At 52.0% G+C, this 17,375-nt stretch overlaps 1 protein-coding gene across 1 annotated transcript in view; it reads right to left on the bottom strand.

Annotated features, from left to right (window-relative positions):
• Positions 1–17,375, bottom strand: part of SDK2 (sidekick cell adhesion molecule 2) — a 93,803-nt gene that overhangs the window by 61,355 nt on the left and 15,073 nt on the right. The window contains exons 5-14 of the mRNA XM_060135284.1: positions 17,205–17,288; positions 15,383–15,577; positions 14,744–14,860; positions 12,955–13,122; positions 11,916–12,018; positions 7,352–7,528; positions 6,877–7,013; positions 5,792–5,939; positions 1,890–2,030; positions 72–253 (exon numbers count right to left, since the gene is read on the bottom strand). Of these exons, the coding sequence (XP_059991267.1) occupies positions 72–253; positions 1,890–2,030; positions 5,792–5,939; positions 6,877–7,013; positions 7,352–7,528; positions 11,916–12,018; positions 12,955–13,122; positions 14,744–14,860; positions 15,383–15,577; positions 17,205–17,288 (1,452 nt within the window). The remainder of the gene's footprint in view (positions 1–71; positions 254–1,889; positions 2,031–5,791; positions 5,940–6,876; positions 7,014–7,351; positions 7,529–11,915; positions 12,019–12,954; positions 13,123–14,743; positions 14,861–15,382; positions 15,578–17,204; positions 17,289–17,375) is intronic.

The following is a 17,375-nucleotide window of genomic DNA, read 5'->3' as shown; positions in this document are numbered from 1 at the left end:
GGACAGTCAGGACCCATCAGGCACGGAGAGGGGGAAGTACCAGCTCCTCCACGGCCACTGTCCCCACCCACCTCCCTGCAGTGTCCACTCGGTGACTTTGCTGCTGTAGGCACCCAGTCCGGCGCTGTTGTAGGCGGCCACCTCGATCTCGTAGTTGGTCCAGATGATGAGGTCCTCCAGCAGCAGGTTGTTGACATCAGCATCCGTGATGTTCTTAAACTGGTACCCAACAGGCAGCCCGGCCAGGCAGTACCTGAGGGGAGAAAGCCAAGATGCCATGGATCGGAGTCAGCCTGCTGTGCTCGTGCCCAGAAAGCTGTCTGTGGCGGTGGAAGCCCACATCCATGCTGTCCAACATGGAACCTGCTAGCACTTGTGGGTTTGGGTGCCTGAAACGTGCTTAATGTAACTGAGGAACTACCTTTGTCATTTAATTTACTTTTCTATTAATTTAAACGGCTGCAAGTGACCAGCGGCTACCCCACGGGATGACGCAAGTCCAGGGGATGTGTCTGGACTCTTCTTTTTGACGGGGGAGGAGGACACTGGTAGGATAGCTAGCCAGGGATGCTGAGAGCTCCTGGGAAGATCTCACAGGTCTAGCTTTGAGGGGTCGCTGATCAGAGAGTGGTCTCCAAAGGTCGGGCTCATTTCCTTTCTCCTTCTAGGAGAAGGGCTCCCTCTTTGGACAGTCATTCACTGAGGTGGAAAGAAAAAAACCTGAGGCTACGTACTCTACCAAGTTCCACCTTCCACTGGAAAAAAGAACGCAGGGTAATAAAGAAATGGGATACGTACAGGCAAATTTTGGAGGATGGATAGCTCATAGGAGAACAACAGTGCACACATACTCTAGCGTCTAACTATGGGGAAATCAGAGGCCCCAACTTATTCTGATGCTTCACAAAACCCCACAGCAGTGGTTCTCAAAGCCTTAGCGTGCATTAAAGACACCCGAAAAGCCTGTTGAAACACAGATTGCTGGGCTTATCCCAAAGGTTCTCATTCCACAGGTGAGGGGTAGGACTTGAGAATTTGCATTCCTATCAAGTTCTCAAGTGACGCTGACGTTGCTGGTCCAGGGACCACACTTTGAGAACCACCACCCTTTAGGATTCACCAAAAAGCCCACGACGAAATTGACCGATAACAGAGCAGCCCAACCAACAGTAACTGCTTCCAAAATCGGGGAATTCCAGTGCTGTGAGTGTACACATTCAGGAAAGAGACGTGTGAAGCTGCCTAGCATCTTGCAACCAGCCAGAGTTCAGAACACTGACACGAGTTCTCAGAAGTTTCAAGTAGCAGGCCAATTTTCTTTTATGAATACCAAATTTTAGTAACAACTTAGTAATACACTTTCAGGTTACCAGTAAAGCACCCACAGTCAAATGTAAAAATAAAAGGCTATATAACTGGGCTCCACTGGGCAGTAGGGACCAAAGACAGGACTTCCACTTTTTAACCAGTTCTTGGCCTAGTCATTCGCCCACTCATTGTCTGTCCTGGGGAAATCTGGCCTGCTAGAATATTCTTGGTTTCCCAGGTGGTTGGTCCCCTGGATAGTAACGTGTCTCCGTGTAGCCCTACTCCTATGTAGCCCTGATGTCTGGCAGACCTGCCATCCATACAGGCTTAAGGAGGCTACATTGTATCTCCTCTCTAACCATTCCTATTGTTTTCCAAGGCTCTCACTGCTGGAAGTTCTTCTAGATGTCTAACTTCAATTCCTCCTACTGTCGTGTAGGCATTTCTTGTTGCCTGGTCCTTGTTGATGAAGAAGGACCTGCCATGAATCTGCTCTGTTTTCCAATCCACTCCCTGACCCTCCCTCATCTCTTTCCTCTTGAGTCTGGGCGGCCCCTCCTTTCCCTGGTGTGGACGCCTACCTGATGATGTAGCCCTTAAGGATGCCATTCTGGTGGCTCTCGGGAGGTGGCTGCCACTGGATCATGATGGACTGGTTGGTCCGGCCGCTGGCGATGACATTCTGTGGAGGGGCCGTGGGGGGCTCCTCAGGAAGGGAGACCCTGGATAGGAAAACACCAAGAATGGGCAGGGCTTTTCACTCCTAGTCTCCACGGTAAATACAGGAGTTTAATGGGATAGGAAGAGGCCCCACCCTCCTCTGTCCCTGGATGACTCTGCACAATTGCTGTGTGCTTTTGGGCTAGTCACTTAACTTCTCTGAGCTTGCTTCTTTACCTGTAAAAGCAGTATCATAAAGTCCACTCGCCTGCTTTATGAGTGGTTGAAGCTCGAATGACACAATGTATATGGAAGTCTTTTTAAAACACTGTAAAGCACCAGATATATGTAGTTTCTGTGCGGTTGAGGGACACAGGCCTTGGTTTCCCATTTGTCAAAGAAGCTGCTGTCGGGGTTGATGACGTCATGAGTGTTCAAGTATTTTAGAAGCAGGAGTGTCAAATACTCACCTCCCAGTTACCAGCTGGCGGTGAACTTGAACCACGCTTCCTTTACGAAGCAGCTGAGCCCCGGCAGGGGTGAGGCAGGCCGGGTAGGGGTGGCATGGTGTGTGCGTGAGAGTTTGAGCATCCCCGCACCCCCCGAAGCCCAGTGCTACTGCATTTCTTTCTCTGGCATGGCCAGGGGACACAGCATTCCACTTCTGTATTTTTCACATAACTGACATGCATCCATTAACAACAAAAGTTGATTATTTTTGATGGATGTCTTTCCCGTTTTATGTTTTTGTTTCCTGATGGATAGCTTTTCCAAAACATCCTGCACCCTCCCATGGCTTTGTAAAGCCTCAAGTGAGGGTAATCTAACCTTTTACTTGCTGACTCAGGACGATTCATTAAGAAGATGAATCAGCATTACACAGGGAAGCCCGAAGGACTGGAGAAGTTATAGGATGGTTTCCCTACACTTCGAGGCTTCTTGTTATTGGGATTTCGTAGCTCTGAAGGATTGGGGCTATGTCCATTTTTTTCCCCTGCACCACCTCTCGTGGTCCAAACATGGCCTGGCACATAGTAGGTGCTCAGTAAACAGTGAATGAATAAATTCTCCTATAACTGCTCTCCATGCCAGGCTGTTAGCTGTCACTTCTCCCTCCTGTTAGAGTGTCACAGCCCCTGTGGCATCCCCCTAGTAAAAGCCAGAGGGATTCAAGCTTATTGTAACTGTGGGGAAACCACAATGATTGATTAAACCCAGTGGGGGGCGTCTGTGTACACACCAAAGAGCATCTTTTAAAGAGCAAAGTGCGTTCTTGGCTCCCTTAGCAAGTACTGTTTGCTATTTCTATTTGCTATTATTTCTGGGCTCTCAATTCTGTTCCATTGGTCTATGTGTCTATTTTTTTTTTTTTTTTTTTTGGTTGCAGCTTGCAGGATCTCAGTTCACCAACCAGGGATTGAACCCGGGCCACAGCAATGAAAGTGCTGAGTCCTAACCACTTGACTACCAGGGAATTCCCTATGTGTCTATTTTTATGAGTAGCATACTGTTTTGGTTTACTATAACTTTGTAGTATAGTTGGGAATCGGGAAGTGTGGTGCCTCTGGCTTTGTTCTTTGTTCTCAGGATGCTTTGGCTATTTGGGGTCTTTTGTGGCTCTATACAAATTTTAGAATCGTTTTTTACTATTTCTGTGAAAAATGCCGTTGGAATTGCGATAGGGACTGCATCGAATCAACGGATGGCTTTGGGCGATATGGACATTTTAACAATATTAACTCTTCTCAATGGGAAAAGGATAGTCTCTTCAATAAACGATGTTGGGAAAACTGGAAAACCATACGCAGAAGCAGGCAATTGGACCTCTATTTTACACCACTCCCGAAAGTGAACTCGAAATGGATTAAAGACAAACTTAAGACCTGAAACTATAAAACTCCTAGAATAAAACATAAGAGGAAAGCTCCTTGATTTTGGTCTTGGCAGTAATTTCCTGGATATGACACCAAAAGGACAAGCAACAGAAGCAAAAATAAATAAAAGTGGGACTATATCAAACTAAAAAGCTTCTGCACAGAAAAAGAAACAACAAAATCAAAAGGCGACATAATGGAATGGGAGAAAACATCTGCAAACCGTGTATCTGACAAGGGGTTAATATCCAAAATATATAAAGAACTCATACAACTCAACAGCAAAAAACGAAATAATCTGATCAAAAAATGGGCAAATGAGCAGCATAGACATTTTTCCAAAAAAGACATAAAAATGGCCAACAGGTCAATGAAAAGGTGCTCAACGTCACTAACCATCAGGGAAATGCAAACCAAAACCACAGTGAGATATTACCTTATGCCCATCAGAATGGCTATTATCAAAAAGACAACAAACAGGGCTTCCCTGGTGGCGCAGTGGTTGAGAGTCCGCCTGCCGATGCGGGGGACGCGGGTTCGTGCCCCGGTCTGGGAAGATCCCACATGCTGCGGAGCGGTTGGGCCCGTGAGCCGTGACCGCTGAGCCTGCGCGTCCGGAGCCTGTGCTCCGCAGTGGGAGGGGCCACGACAGTGAGAGGCCCGCGTACCGCAAAACAAAAACAAAAACAAAAACAAAAAAGGCAACAAACAACAAGTGTTGGTGGGGATGTGGATAAAAGGGACCCCTCGTGCACTGTTGGTGGGAGTAAAAACTGGTACAGGGACTATGGGAAACAATATGGAGGTTCCCCCCCAAATTGATAACAGAACTACCACGTGATCCAGCTACCCCACTTCTGGGTATATATTCACCCCAAAGAAATGAAAACAGGATCTCGAAGACATATCTGCACCCCCATGTTTACGGCAGCATTATTCACAATAGCCAAGATATGGAAACACCCTAAGTGTCCGTCAACAAATAAATGGATAAAGAAGATGTAACACAGCTATACAGTGAAAGATTTTCCAGCCATGAGAGAGAAAGAAATTCTGCCATTTGCAAAAACATGGATGGACCAGCAGGGTGTTATGCTAAGTGAAATAAGTCAGGCAGAGAAAGACAGATACTGCAGATCTCACTTATACGTGCAATCTAAGGGAGCTGAACTCAGAGAAATAGAGGAGGTGGGGGGCTGGGGAAGATGTTAGTCAAAAGGCATAAATTTCCAGTTATAAGAATAACAAGTTCTGGTGATGGAATACACAGCATGGTGATTATAGCTAAGAATTCTGTATTATATACTTGAAGGTTACTAAGAAAGTTGATCTCAAATGTTCTCACCACAAAAAGAAACGGTAATTATGTGACAGGATGGAGGTGTCAGCTAACACCACGGGGGTAATCATTTTGCCATAGAGGAGTGTGTCAAATCAACGCATTGTACACCTTAAACTTACATAATGTTACAAGTCAACGATATCTCAATAAATCTGGAAAAAATAAAAACACACATAAAAAAATAAAGAGCAAAGCACACAGCTTTGGGGCATGGGATTGGTGTCACTATCATTCTGACCTGATGTCTTTTTTCTCACTAGAGGAGGCTGCCTGTTCTATGGGGGTCTAGGCGGCTAGAACGCGCCTCCTACACAAGTGGGTGTTAAAACGCGTGAACTGCTGTTTTTATTAAACTTTCATCATTTTAAAAAAAGCTTTGTTGGAGGCTTCATGGGGTCTGGCACCATGCAAGGCACTGCATACAGAGATCCGTGTAGACCCTAGACGTCTTTGGAAATTCACGTGCGTTTAACAATGATGGCAACCCATGGGGATGTACAGCAGAATGGGGTTAAGTCTTGGAACTTGCATGGCCCACAGTGAGAAGGACAACTCAACTGGGTTAGTGAGTTGAGCCCCTGACAGACGCCCACCCGGCTCCCCTCACCTCTCTGTGTCTTTGCTGAACTGTCCTCTCCCCACGTCGTTGACGGCACAAAGACGGAACTGGTAGGAACGTGCGGGAACCAAGCCCTTGACCATCACCGAGGTGGCCTCGGGGTCCACACTGGCCAGGAGCACCGTCCAGGGGGCATCTACAGGGACAGAGGGTGGAGGCTGAGGTAGGCATCTTGGGGGTGCACGCTTCTTCCCCCTCCATTCCCAGCAGGGGTCCAGCCTCGTTTGGGCTGGCAGGGTAGTACCTCCCCAGCTTGGTCCAGTAGAGGCTGGTCACGTCATTTTTCTGGGTCCCCCTTAGCCCACACGTCCCAGGGGGTTGGGGGGTCCTGGGGAGGGAGCAAGGGCTCATGGGAACTGAGAGGCATTTGTCTTTTCTATCTTTTTTGTTTTTTCTCAAATTGATGAGCTCTAGCAAACTGTATTTGAAACACCACTCAAATGATGCCTGCTAATTTTGGAGTTCATGGCTTGGGGATGGAGGATAAAAATTAAAAAAAACAAAACAAAACTAATGGCCAGGGACTTCCCTGATGGCGCAGTGGTTAAGAATCCACCTGCCAATGCAGGGGACACGGGTTCGAGCCCTGGTCTGGGAAGATCCCACATGCCGTGGAGCAACTAAGCCCGTGGCCACAACTACTGAGCCTGCACTCTAGAGCCCGAGAGCCGCAACTACTGAAGCCCGTGCTCCGCAACAGGAGAAGCCACTGCAATGAGAAGCCCGTGCACCACAACGAACAGTAGCCCCCGCTCGCTGCAACTAGAGAAAGCCCGCGCACAGCAACGAACACCCAACGCAGCCAAAAATATATATATAAATAAATAAATTAATAATAATAAAAAAAACCAACAAAAAACAAACAAAAAACTAATGGCCAGTGTCTTGGAGGCTTCTGGGTGGCAGGTCCCAAGTCCAGCCTGTGCGTCATCTCGTTCAATTGTCACACGACGGCAGGATGCCGTGGCTCATTTTACAGATGAGGGAGCTGGGCCGTCCAGAGGGTTGGCTCAAAGGTACGGAAGTGGGGTCGCCCTGGCTGCGGTCGGCGGAGGGGGTGGGAGCAGCCTTACTGTTCTCCGACATCTCCAGGACGTAGCGGATCAGTGGGCTGTTGCCGTCGAAGGGCTTGGCCCACGTCAGGTTGACGGCCCTTCTCTCCGCGGCGCTGAGAGTCGCCACTGGGTGCTCAGGGGCATGAGGCAGCTGCCTGGAGGAGACAGGTGTGGCGGGGCCCCCCCGTGAGGTCTAGAATCAGGTGACACCCAGGACTCAGTCTGAGCTCCCATGATATCTGGTGCTCGGCCCCCGAACCCAGCCTTTGGGGCCATCTAGCTGGAGACTCTGTGCACTGGCTTTGGAGCCCACCTGGCGAAAGCCATAACCCAGACTCCCCGCCCTTGACAGGGGCCGAACTGAGCTGGCGAAGGCCTGGAGGATGCTGGGGTGAGGTGAGCGGGCTCAGGTCACACCTGGCCTGGTGGCCTGCCTAGACGCAGCCTTCCCTTTGCTGCCTGCACCCCTTTACCCCCCGGAGCCTGCCCTCACCTCACACGCAGGTGGGCACTGCGAGAGTCGTTGCCTCCGGCTGAGAGCACCCGGCAGGTGTAGGTGCCGATGTCCCCGGACCACGTCTGCGAGATGTGCAGGGAGCCGTTTCTGTCTAGACGGATGCGGGGGTTGCCCTCCATGCTCAGTGTGGCCCCATCCTTCTCCCAGACGTACCTGAGAGTAAGAAGGACCGCTATGTAAAGAGAGGCAGGGAAGGCAGGGTGGGGGGGGGGCTGCTGGGGAGGGCACAGCCCAGGGCTGGTCTGGAGCAGGGAGCTCCAAAGGTGGGCAGGGGGCAAGCCCCCAGCCACAGCGGGGGCACCTGCAGCCCATCACGCCTGCGGGTGGGGCCCTTGGTCCAGGAGCGTGACCACATCATTACCCACCGTTCACACCTTCAGTTCAGGTCCAGGTCACAGCCTGGTCGCTTTTGGCCGGAAGCCATCACCAAGCGGTGCAGAGTGGACAAAAGGTATCTTCCAAAGAGGTTAAAAGATTAGGGCTGGAGAAAGAATGAACGTCTCCATGTAGACTACATGTGGGGATTAGTTTTACGACGGGAAGCATCAGATCAATGCATCACTGTGACAAATTAACTTCGGCATCTAGAAAAATCACTTTAGCTTTGGTCAGTCAGTACAAAGGGGGACTTGAGAAACTACACACGTGCCCGTGCCTGACAATGAGCAGTACCTGCCCTGGGTCTGCCCTGGAGGAGACACAATCATTGTCGTGAACACACGGGGTGCCAGCTCCCGGGAGGATGCTGGGCCGCTTCCCCCGGGAAGGGCGACCAGGGCGACCAGGGCAGGAATGCGGTCGGGCTGGGATGCTTTCCATCAGTCGCTCAATGAAGGGACAGGGTGATGGGGCTGAGTCACAAGGCCCTAGAACTCTCTGGGTTTAGGGAGTGTGAGATGGCTGGGGAGAATGAGCCTGTTATATATATATATATATATATTTTTTTTTTTGCGGTACGCGGGCCTCTCACTGCCGTGGCCTCTCCCGTTGCGGAGCACAGGCTCCGGACGCGCAGGCTCAGCGGCCACGGCTCACGGGCCCAGCCGCTCCGCGGCACGTGGGATCTTCCCGGACCGGGGCACGAACCCGCGTCCCCTGCCTCGGCAGGCGGACTCTCAACCACTGCGCCACCGGGGAAGCCCTAACTAATATTTTATAGTCCTCAGGAGATCAAAGATGTGCAAAAATATTTAGTTATAAGGACATTCAGAATGATATTTCTTAACATGAGCAAAAATTCAGAAACAATCCACATACCCAGCATTAGGGAACTGGTAACAAATTCTGTGGCATCCACACAGTGGAGGACTGAACAGTCATATAACTGACAGAGGAAGAGATTCACAACAGGTTCGTAAGGGAAAAACCAGAGTAAAACACTGTTTCTAGTTTTTTCAAATGACACCCAAATACTACTCTCTCTAGTGAAAGGAAACAGATCAATCTCCTTTTCTACTTCCTCTCTCTCCATCCCTCCCCATGGTCTTTGGTTTCCCTGCATTTTCTATATTGTCCTCCCAAAACGGATACCTATTAGCTGTATGATAAGAAAAAACAGTAACAACACTGATTAATATTAACAAGGTGGACTGTTCGGATTCAGTCTAGATCTGGGTTCAGATACCAAACAGAAGCAATTTTGGAGGTTTTTCATGCTGCCACCTACACCTGCCCAGCCTGCGTCCCCTGGAGCCCAGCTTTATTCTGAGGATATGTAACCAGGATTAAGTGGCTACCACTTTAGTCTGATTTGGTTGTTCAAATCCTTTCCAGTCTGTCTACTCAGGGAACCCCTGGTATGTTTCCTGCCGCCAGAACAGGGATTTTTAATTCTGGCTACACATCAGAATCACTTCGGGGACTTCTAAAAAAATACTTAAGTCTGGGGCCCACCCCACCCCTAAGACTCACCTCAAGGAGGTGGAGGGCTGCCGGGAAGCTCCCCTCCCCCAAGGTGACGGAAACCAGGCGTGTGTGGGAGATGTCGGGGTGGCCTTGGCCACAGATTTTGCCAGTTTGGGGGGATGATGGACCAATTCTGTTCCCTCCCCCATCTAAAAAAGATTGTCCTAGATGGGTAATTCCACTCTAAGGCGAGGACCCCTCCAGTAAACTGGAACAGTGATTTCCCATCTGTAGTTCACTGGCGGTCCCGGAACGTGGGCCTGCAGATATATTGCAAAGGGTCCCTAAATCTCTCTGTTCACAAGAATTGTTCAGAGGGTGAATAAAATGTGCAAGTTTTCCCCAAGTATTTGTAGATAACATTTTAATAAAATACCAATTTATTTTAAAGTTTTACTGACTTAATATAGCTTTTCGTTACAATAAAAATTTGCAATTAATGGATGCTAAAGTGATAGCAGCTATTTATGTATGGGTCTGAGACCCACAACAGTGTTCTATGGGGAGAACATGTGGGTTCTCCTGGAAGACATTTTTACACTTGGTATATTAACTTTTTAAATAAAAATCTAATAAACCCTGGGATAAGCATATTCTAGATTATCTGCTGGCCATGTTCTAACTCCGTCTATGTGATTTCAAGGCTCATGTTTCTAGATTATCTGTTGGCCATGTTCTAACTCCGTCTATGTGATTTCAAGGCTCATGTTTCTAGATTATCTGTTGGCCATGTTCTAACTCCGTCTATGTGATTTCAAGGCTCATGTTTCTAGATTATCTGTTGGCCATGTTCTAACTCCATCTATGTGATTTCAAGGCTCATGTCTGCATTTGATGATGAGTATCCTAAAGGGCCAATGTTTAATGTTTAATGAGGTGTTTCTCCAACTGGGGCCTGAGACAGATCCTCTGAGAATGGGTGTGGATCTAAAAGCCTAGTACCCTTGAATGTAAGGCGGTGCAGCCACTGTGGAAAACGGTATGGAGGGTCCTCAGAAAACTAAACGTAGAACTACCAAATGATCCAGCAATCCCACTCCCGGACATATATCCAGAAAAAACTATAATTCAAAAAGATCCATGCACCCCTATGTTCACAGCAGCACTATTCACCATAGCCAAGACATGGAAACAACCATGGATGTCCGTCGACAGAGGAATGGATAAAGAAGATGTGGTACATACACACAATGGAACATTAGCCATAAAAAAGAACAAAATAATGCCATTTGCAGCAATGTGGATGCAACTGAAGATTATCATACTAAGTGAAGTAAGTCAGAAAGAGAAAGACAAATACCATATGCTATCACTTACATGTGGAATCTAAAATATGACACAAACGAACTTATCTACAAAACAGAAACAGAATCGCGGTCATAGAGAACAGACTGGCGGTTGCCAAGGGGGAGGGGGTTGGGGGAGGGTGAACTGGGAGGTTGGGGTTACAGATGTAAGCTTTTATACACAGCCTTTACACAACAAGGTCCTACTGTGTAGCACAGAGAACTATGTTCAATATCCTCTGATAAACCCAAATGGAAAAGAATATACATACATATGTATAACTGAATCACTTTGTTGTACAGTAGTAATTAACACGACATTGTAAATCAACTATACTTCAATAAAAAATAAAATAAAAAAGGGGAAATAAAGCAAAAAAAAAAAAGTTGTGGTACCCTTGCCTCCAACCTTGGTTTCTGGGGTCCCATTTGTCGCGGCCAGACAGACTGTCATATACCCACTGGCCACCAGGTGGGGCCCCAGGACACAACTGCCTCCTGAGCAGAGCGGGCGTTACTCCAAGTGGCATCAGTGCCCGGCCCTTCCAGCTCCGTGCCAGTTGCTTTGGCAGTGACATTGCCCATAAGATAGAGAAGCAGCACGGAGGGAGTATTTATTTCTAAGGAAACAGTGACGTTTTCTACTCAGCATCCCGGAGCTCAAGGGAGAGCCTGAAGGGACCATTTTGTTCCTGTTTTAGTTCCAGGAAGTGTCCTTGTGCCCAGCCTGGGAGGGTTCCCAGCTTTCGTGACTTTCTCGGCTTCTTCTGTGCTCCCTGGCCTCTCCAGGGTGTTCCACGGCGGGACCTGGTTCCCTCCAGGCCAAGTGGCTGGCCGAGGTCTGGGCTCCCAAGGAGGATGGCGGGGGTGGCCCCAGGCTGGGCCTCTGTCCCTCACGTGTGTCCCTTTGAGGGTCACCTCAGGACCCTTTCCCTTCCCAGCCCTGTCACTGCTCCCACGCCTGTTTACCCAGACCCCCCTGCTGTCCACGCAGTGGGCGGAGGGTCTAAGGCCTGGGGGGGTGGTGCTAGCAGGGGGTCCCGAGCAACCCGGAGCCTCCACCTCTCCCCAGACAGATGCCTCTTTCTCATCCCTTGCCTTCCGCCCTCCTCCACTCCCTTTCCTCCACTTCTTCACCCCCCAGCCCCTTCCCCTCCCCCCACCACCCTGCCCAATTCAACTCAGGCTGGTCAGTCCGCCAGGCATTTACTTAGTATCCCCCATGTCCCAGCCCTGCACTAGCTCTGCACGGGCCACACTTACCCGTGTAGACACTCGCCCAGCAACCAGCTACCCCCTAAAGCTGCCCCTCCCCTTTTGCCTACAAGGGGCCACAGCCGAAGGAGTACCTGACAGTCACTCGGGGGTCATGGGTCACTCCACACATCATGGAGGCCTGGGTTCCCTTGATGACGCTCTGGTCCTGGGGGGGCTTGGTGATGCGGGTCCGGGCTGAAAGAGAGCAGGGAGACGGCGTGGTGGGAAGGGAAACAGGTGGGTCCCACACAGACAGGTGAGATGCAGGTGTAGGGGAGGGGGACCTTCAGGTGAACGGCACCCGAGTGGCTGAATTCTACGGGTGGACTGGTCTGCTGTGGTCAATGTCCCAGAACGTTAAGAACCATGTGCTTCCACGGTATGGGATTCTTGGCAGCCACGATCACAGTGGGGGTTCTTTTAATTTTGCTCCCACAAACCCACGCAAGGGATGAAGAAAGATCAGGGCTGCGTTCCCAGCACACCAGTGGTCCAGCCAGGGTAAAAATAGGACCGTCTGATTCTGGGTCTAATGCCCACCATCACCCACCAGGCCCCTGGCGCTCAGCCTAGAAGGGCGGCCCACACCTACGTGTGGTACCAGATCCCAAGTGGTACCATCTGAGGGTGGGAAGGGGCTTGGGAAGTTGCCCCAGAGCAGGGGTCACGAACCACAGCCTGGGGTCGAGCCCAGCTGGGGGCCTGCTGGGTAAATTCCCCCGTCCTGGCACTCAGCCACACCCGCTGGATTCACCACCGTCTACAGCTGCTTTCTTGATGAAACAGAGGAGTTCATGGAGCTGTGACAGAGACTGTTTGGCTCACAAAGCCTAAAATATTTACTATCTGGCCCTTTACAGAAAAAGTGTGCTGATTTCGGCCCTAAAGTCTATGCCCATCAGCTCTCTCTTCTCTCAGCTTGGCCAGGCACGGCCAGAGCCTCGCTCACACGGCATCACCCGCGGGACCTTGGCCTTCCTGTGGCCTGTCCTCTGCATTGATCCATCCAGGTCCTTCTTGTAAGACGTGCCGGCTGGACAGACACGCGGATGTGGAGCTGCAGGGGCTCGCGCGCGCTCAGCGCCAACTAACCAACTAACTAAAGAGCTCCCGCTTGCCCTTCATACTCACCCCACACAACCAGGTCGGCCGAGGCTTCGTCGGCCCCCCGAGAGTTGGTGGCCAAGCAGGTGTAGGTGCCGGCGTCGGAGGTGTGCGTGGGGCTGACGAGCAGGCTGCCGGATTCCAGGAGCGTGAAGCGAGGCAGCTGGACTGAGCCGCTGGCCAGGATGCGCTCCCCTGGGGCGACACGGGGTGGGGGGGCACGGGTTCAGGCTGCCGCCCTGGGACACGGGCATCGCCAAGGGCCTGGACGGCACTCCCACCCGTCCCCGGCCCGTCTGGGGCAGGGTGAGCTCAGGCAGGCTCCCAGCTTCAGAAAGGCTGGAAGGGCCACCGGTGGGGGGATGGTGGTGGCAGCAGGGCTGGGGACCAGAACGGTTTCTGACTTGGTGATGGACACAAGGGCACACGGTCCCAGAGCGGGTGGCCCAGAGCCCTGATGTCTCCACCCACCGCGCTGTCTGCCCTTCACCAGAGGAAGCCAGCACTGTGCCTTGAGCTGCCGGGCACAGCCCTCGGAGGTAGCTGGCGCCTGGGCTGGGGGGAGGGGACAGAGAGCTCTGACAAAGTGGCGGCAAGCCTCCTGTGGGAGGATGCTTCTGGAGAGCCACCTGCAGGGGAGCAGAGGAAAGTGATGGGTGGGGACAGTAAGGGGTGGGGGCGGAGAGGGACACATAGGGCGGGGGCAGCCCTTGTCAGGACGGACCTCCCTCTGCAGTGGGACCTAGGGAGGCCTGGAAAGAGGGAGAGGGAGGGAGGGAGGAGGGAGGGGATACGCCGTGTGTGAGTGAGTCTGAGAGTGCAGGTTTTCGTGATTGCACCTATTTTAAAGAAAATCCCACCTGTCTGTACAGAGGGGACTGTCCGTGTGCAAGTCTGGGGGTGAGCGGGTCCCTCTGCACACACGTGTGGGCATACTGAACAAGTGAGCGTGTTAGGTGGGTGTGTTTACTTCTGGGCCTGAGTGTGCCCACACTCCCCCCACCAGTAGTGATGGGGTATCCACTGTGTGTCAGACTCTGTTCTAGGCCCTGCGGAGATAGCAGGGGACAAAATCGAAAGCCCTGACCTCGTGGGGGGCCAGGCAATAAGCAAAACCAAGGTGCAGATGATCTTGCGTATTAGAAGGTGGGAAAATAAAGCAGCGGGGGGTCGGGGGAGGGCCTGGGTGAGTCCTGTGGAGAAAGTTCATCTGAGCAGAGGCCTGGGGGGTGTAAGTGAGTGACTCTGTGTGTGTGTGTGTACATGTGTGTGTGTCCCCGGGGAGGGCTGTGAAGGTGAGTGTACAATGCAGAGTGTGGAGGAGTCACGCGGGGTGGGTGGACCTAGGTAGACGGCTTGGGCTTTGGTGGCTCAGGTGTCTGGAGCCCCGCAAGCTGCCTGCAGAGCGGGGATGGCCTCCTACCTGTACGAACAACCTTCACCGGGCTGTTACATCAGCCATCATTGTTTGGGCCTCCCTACTTCCCAGGCACAGAGCAGGCCCTGCGTGAGCATCCTCTCGTCTAGTTTTCATGCCGCTCCCAGGTATGCGTCCTACTGTCCCCATTTTACAGATGGGAACCTTGAGGCTCCAAGGTCACAGGCCTCACAAGAGGTAGAGCTGAGCCTTGAGCCCGGCAGGGTGGCACGTGGTACCTACCGTCGTGTGAAAGAAACCATCTTGGGTTGTACAGTGCACAACCTTCCCAACTGTACATGGGAAACCCCACCCGGCTGGCTCCAGAACTGAGCCCTGAGGACTGCCCTAGACTTTGTCACGTGGCCACACCCTCCAAAGCAGATCTATCTCAGCTACCTTTCTGCCAAGTGATGGCCGGCCGGGGCGCCCCCGAAGTCTCACAAGCCAGCACCACTGACATGCCGTCAATCACCGTGCTGTCCAGGGGGCCCCTGGTGATGTTGGGGGCGATGCCTGCGAAGGGAGACAGTGGGGCCTCTTAGGCACACCCCAGGTCCTTGTTCTGCCCTGCCACTCCCGCTGGCTGAAGTGGGTCCCTCTGCAGGGAAGGATGCAGGTGTCCTGACAGGGCCCCAGCATTGGGAAGAAGCCCGGAAGGCCCACGAGGGGCTCCCCTTACCACCTGCCTCGTGGAAGGACCCAGGTGACACCAGTCCCCACCCTGCCTTGATTCTCAAGTCTCCATTTAGGGGAAACTGAGGACCCCCAAGGGCAGCTGACACCCTCCATGACAAGGTAAATGGGATTCATCCTTCATCAAATGTGAAATCGAGGGTCTGGTTTGTAAAAGAAAAAACGGTGCTGGCTGCAGAAGCAGCAGGTGTTACTGGCCAGAGCCACCCGGCCCCAGGGGACAGCCTTCTGGGATCCTGTCTCTGCACCGCACAGCATCCTGTTCTCAAGAGGCCCCTGGCTTGGAGGAAAGCTGCGTCCTGGGCGGGAGGGGCTCGTGCAGGACAGGAAAGGTCGACTCACTGGTGACGGCCAGGTAGGTGGAGGTCTGCACCTCGCCGGCCGCGTTGCGGGCGAAGCACTGGAACATGCCGGTGTCGTCGGGCACTAGCCCGCTGATCTGCAGGCCCCCGTCGCCTCGCTGCCGGAAGCGGCTTAGCCTCCCCACCTCCACCACGGCCGAGTCCTTGTACCAGGTGATGGAGGGTGGCGGCACACCTGTGGGAGATGAGCGCCCACCGTCAGCCGCCCCTGAGGGATGCCCAGGTAGAGGCTGAGGCAGCAAGTCCTCGGGGGGGGGGGCGGGGTGTCCCTGGGGTGTCTTGGTTTCTAGAACCTTCTCAGAGGCGCCACTGTTGGTCTTGGGAGCGGGGAAAGATTTTCTCAGAGGGACAGTTCTCAAATTCTCGTCGAGTAGGCGTTCCAGGAAAATTTAAAAGATCCTGGGGTTAGTTTAGCTTGGAAAGGCTGGACTGGACAAGCTCTATTTTTTCTGCAATATTTAGCAGAGTCTTTTGTGTGCTCTGGGAACCTCCAACTGGGCTTTCACAAACCCAGGTGACCAGAGAACCCCGTGTCAAGGGGCATGCGGATGGGATCAGCATTCCTTCGGAAGCCCCCTCCTACCGGGTCGCACAGGGAGGTGAATGGGGTTCCCCTTACCCCTCGGCCTTCCCCAAGCTGTGTCCCCAGCCTGGCATGCTCTTCCCATAGGTATCCCCTGGCCCTCTCACCTCTCCCACTGCGTCTCTGCTCAAATGTGACTTCTACAGAAAAGGTCCCCAAACCCCGTTCGAAAGACCACCCCGTGGCTCCGAGCCCCCTCAGCCTAGTTGTTTTTCCTTCTCAGCACTTTTCAACCCTGACGTCCTCTAATAGTTCATCCAGTCCAAGCAGAGCCTTCTTTCACATTGTAACGTCTCAAATCAGGACGTGTCTTACAATCGACAGCATGTCATAATTTAATTGGCAGTCCCTTTTCTTTCTTAGAGGCACATGAAATAACGGGGCATCTTACAACCCATGGCATTTTAGATGAAGTGAAATACGCTCTCTTTATTTGCTTATTGGTTTGTCTACCTTCCTCATGAGAACGTAAGTTCTGTAAGAGCGGGGATTGGGCTGTTTGGTTCATCCTGTGTCTCTCCAGCCCCGAGAACAGTATCGGCACATGATAAGCCCTCCAAAACCTTTGTTCAGTAAATGAACGGATCTCTGTCTTCCCCTGGTGTGGTCTCAGAACCGGGGTCAGTATCCCCCCTCCCCCTCCACTGGACCCTCCCTCCTGCCTGGGCTACATTCTCCTCTCTGTTCAATGTCAGACCCTGTCCCGTCATGCACGCTCTCCCCTATCATCCCATCATCCCAGATTTCACCCTGGTTTCGGGGTGCCTTTGAGCTCAGTGGAACCTGAAGGGGGGGGTGGGGATGGGAAAAGTAGAAAGTCTGCAAGAATTCTGACAAGGCGGGGTTAAGTAAAAATGGTGGGAGGAGGTGAAGCAAAATGGCCCAGACACCAGGCAGAGATGCACTCAGTTCTGACATAACGATAATTTGGCATTGTCTACGACTCTCAGATTATGGGCAATTTAGGTCTGTCACCTATCCTGAAATTACGGTAATTTGGATTCATTTGTAACCTTCAAGTTATGGTAACAGGGGGTTGATTTCCAGCTCTGAGATTATGGTAATTTGGCCTGTTGTTTCCTGGGGTGTCTGCCTACAGCCAGACTGACTCTCTGCTCAGTGATGAGAAGGATGAGAATTTAGAAAAGTCCATGTCAGGGACAGGAGCGGCTGAAGGTCCGGGGGTCCCTGTCCCCCTCCATCCACACCACCGCGTTACCTTTGGCCCGACAGGGGACGTCCACCACTTTCTCCATCTCTGCTGTGATGTGTCTCTCTGGCTCCTTGACAAACTGAGGCGGTTCTGCAGGAGGGGGGACGGGGGGGGGTGTCAGAGCTGTGCTCCTGTTGGTATGGCCACCGTTTGGGGGGTCACCCTTAAGTAGGCCCT

The sequence above is a fragment of the Lagenorhynchus albirostris genome, chromosome 20 (assembly GCF_949774975.1).
Source record: "Lagenorhynchus albirostris chromosome 20, mLagAlb1.1, whole genome shotgun sequence".
Taxonomy (NCBI): domain Eukaryota; kingdom Metazoa; phylum Chordata; class Mammalia; order Artiodactyla; family Delphinidae; genus Lagenorhynchus; species Lagenorhynchus albirostris.
This window is presented reverse-complemented; position numbering and strand designations above follow the sequence as displayed.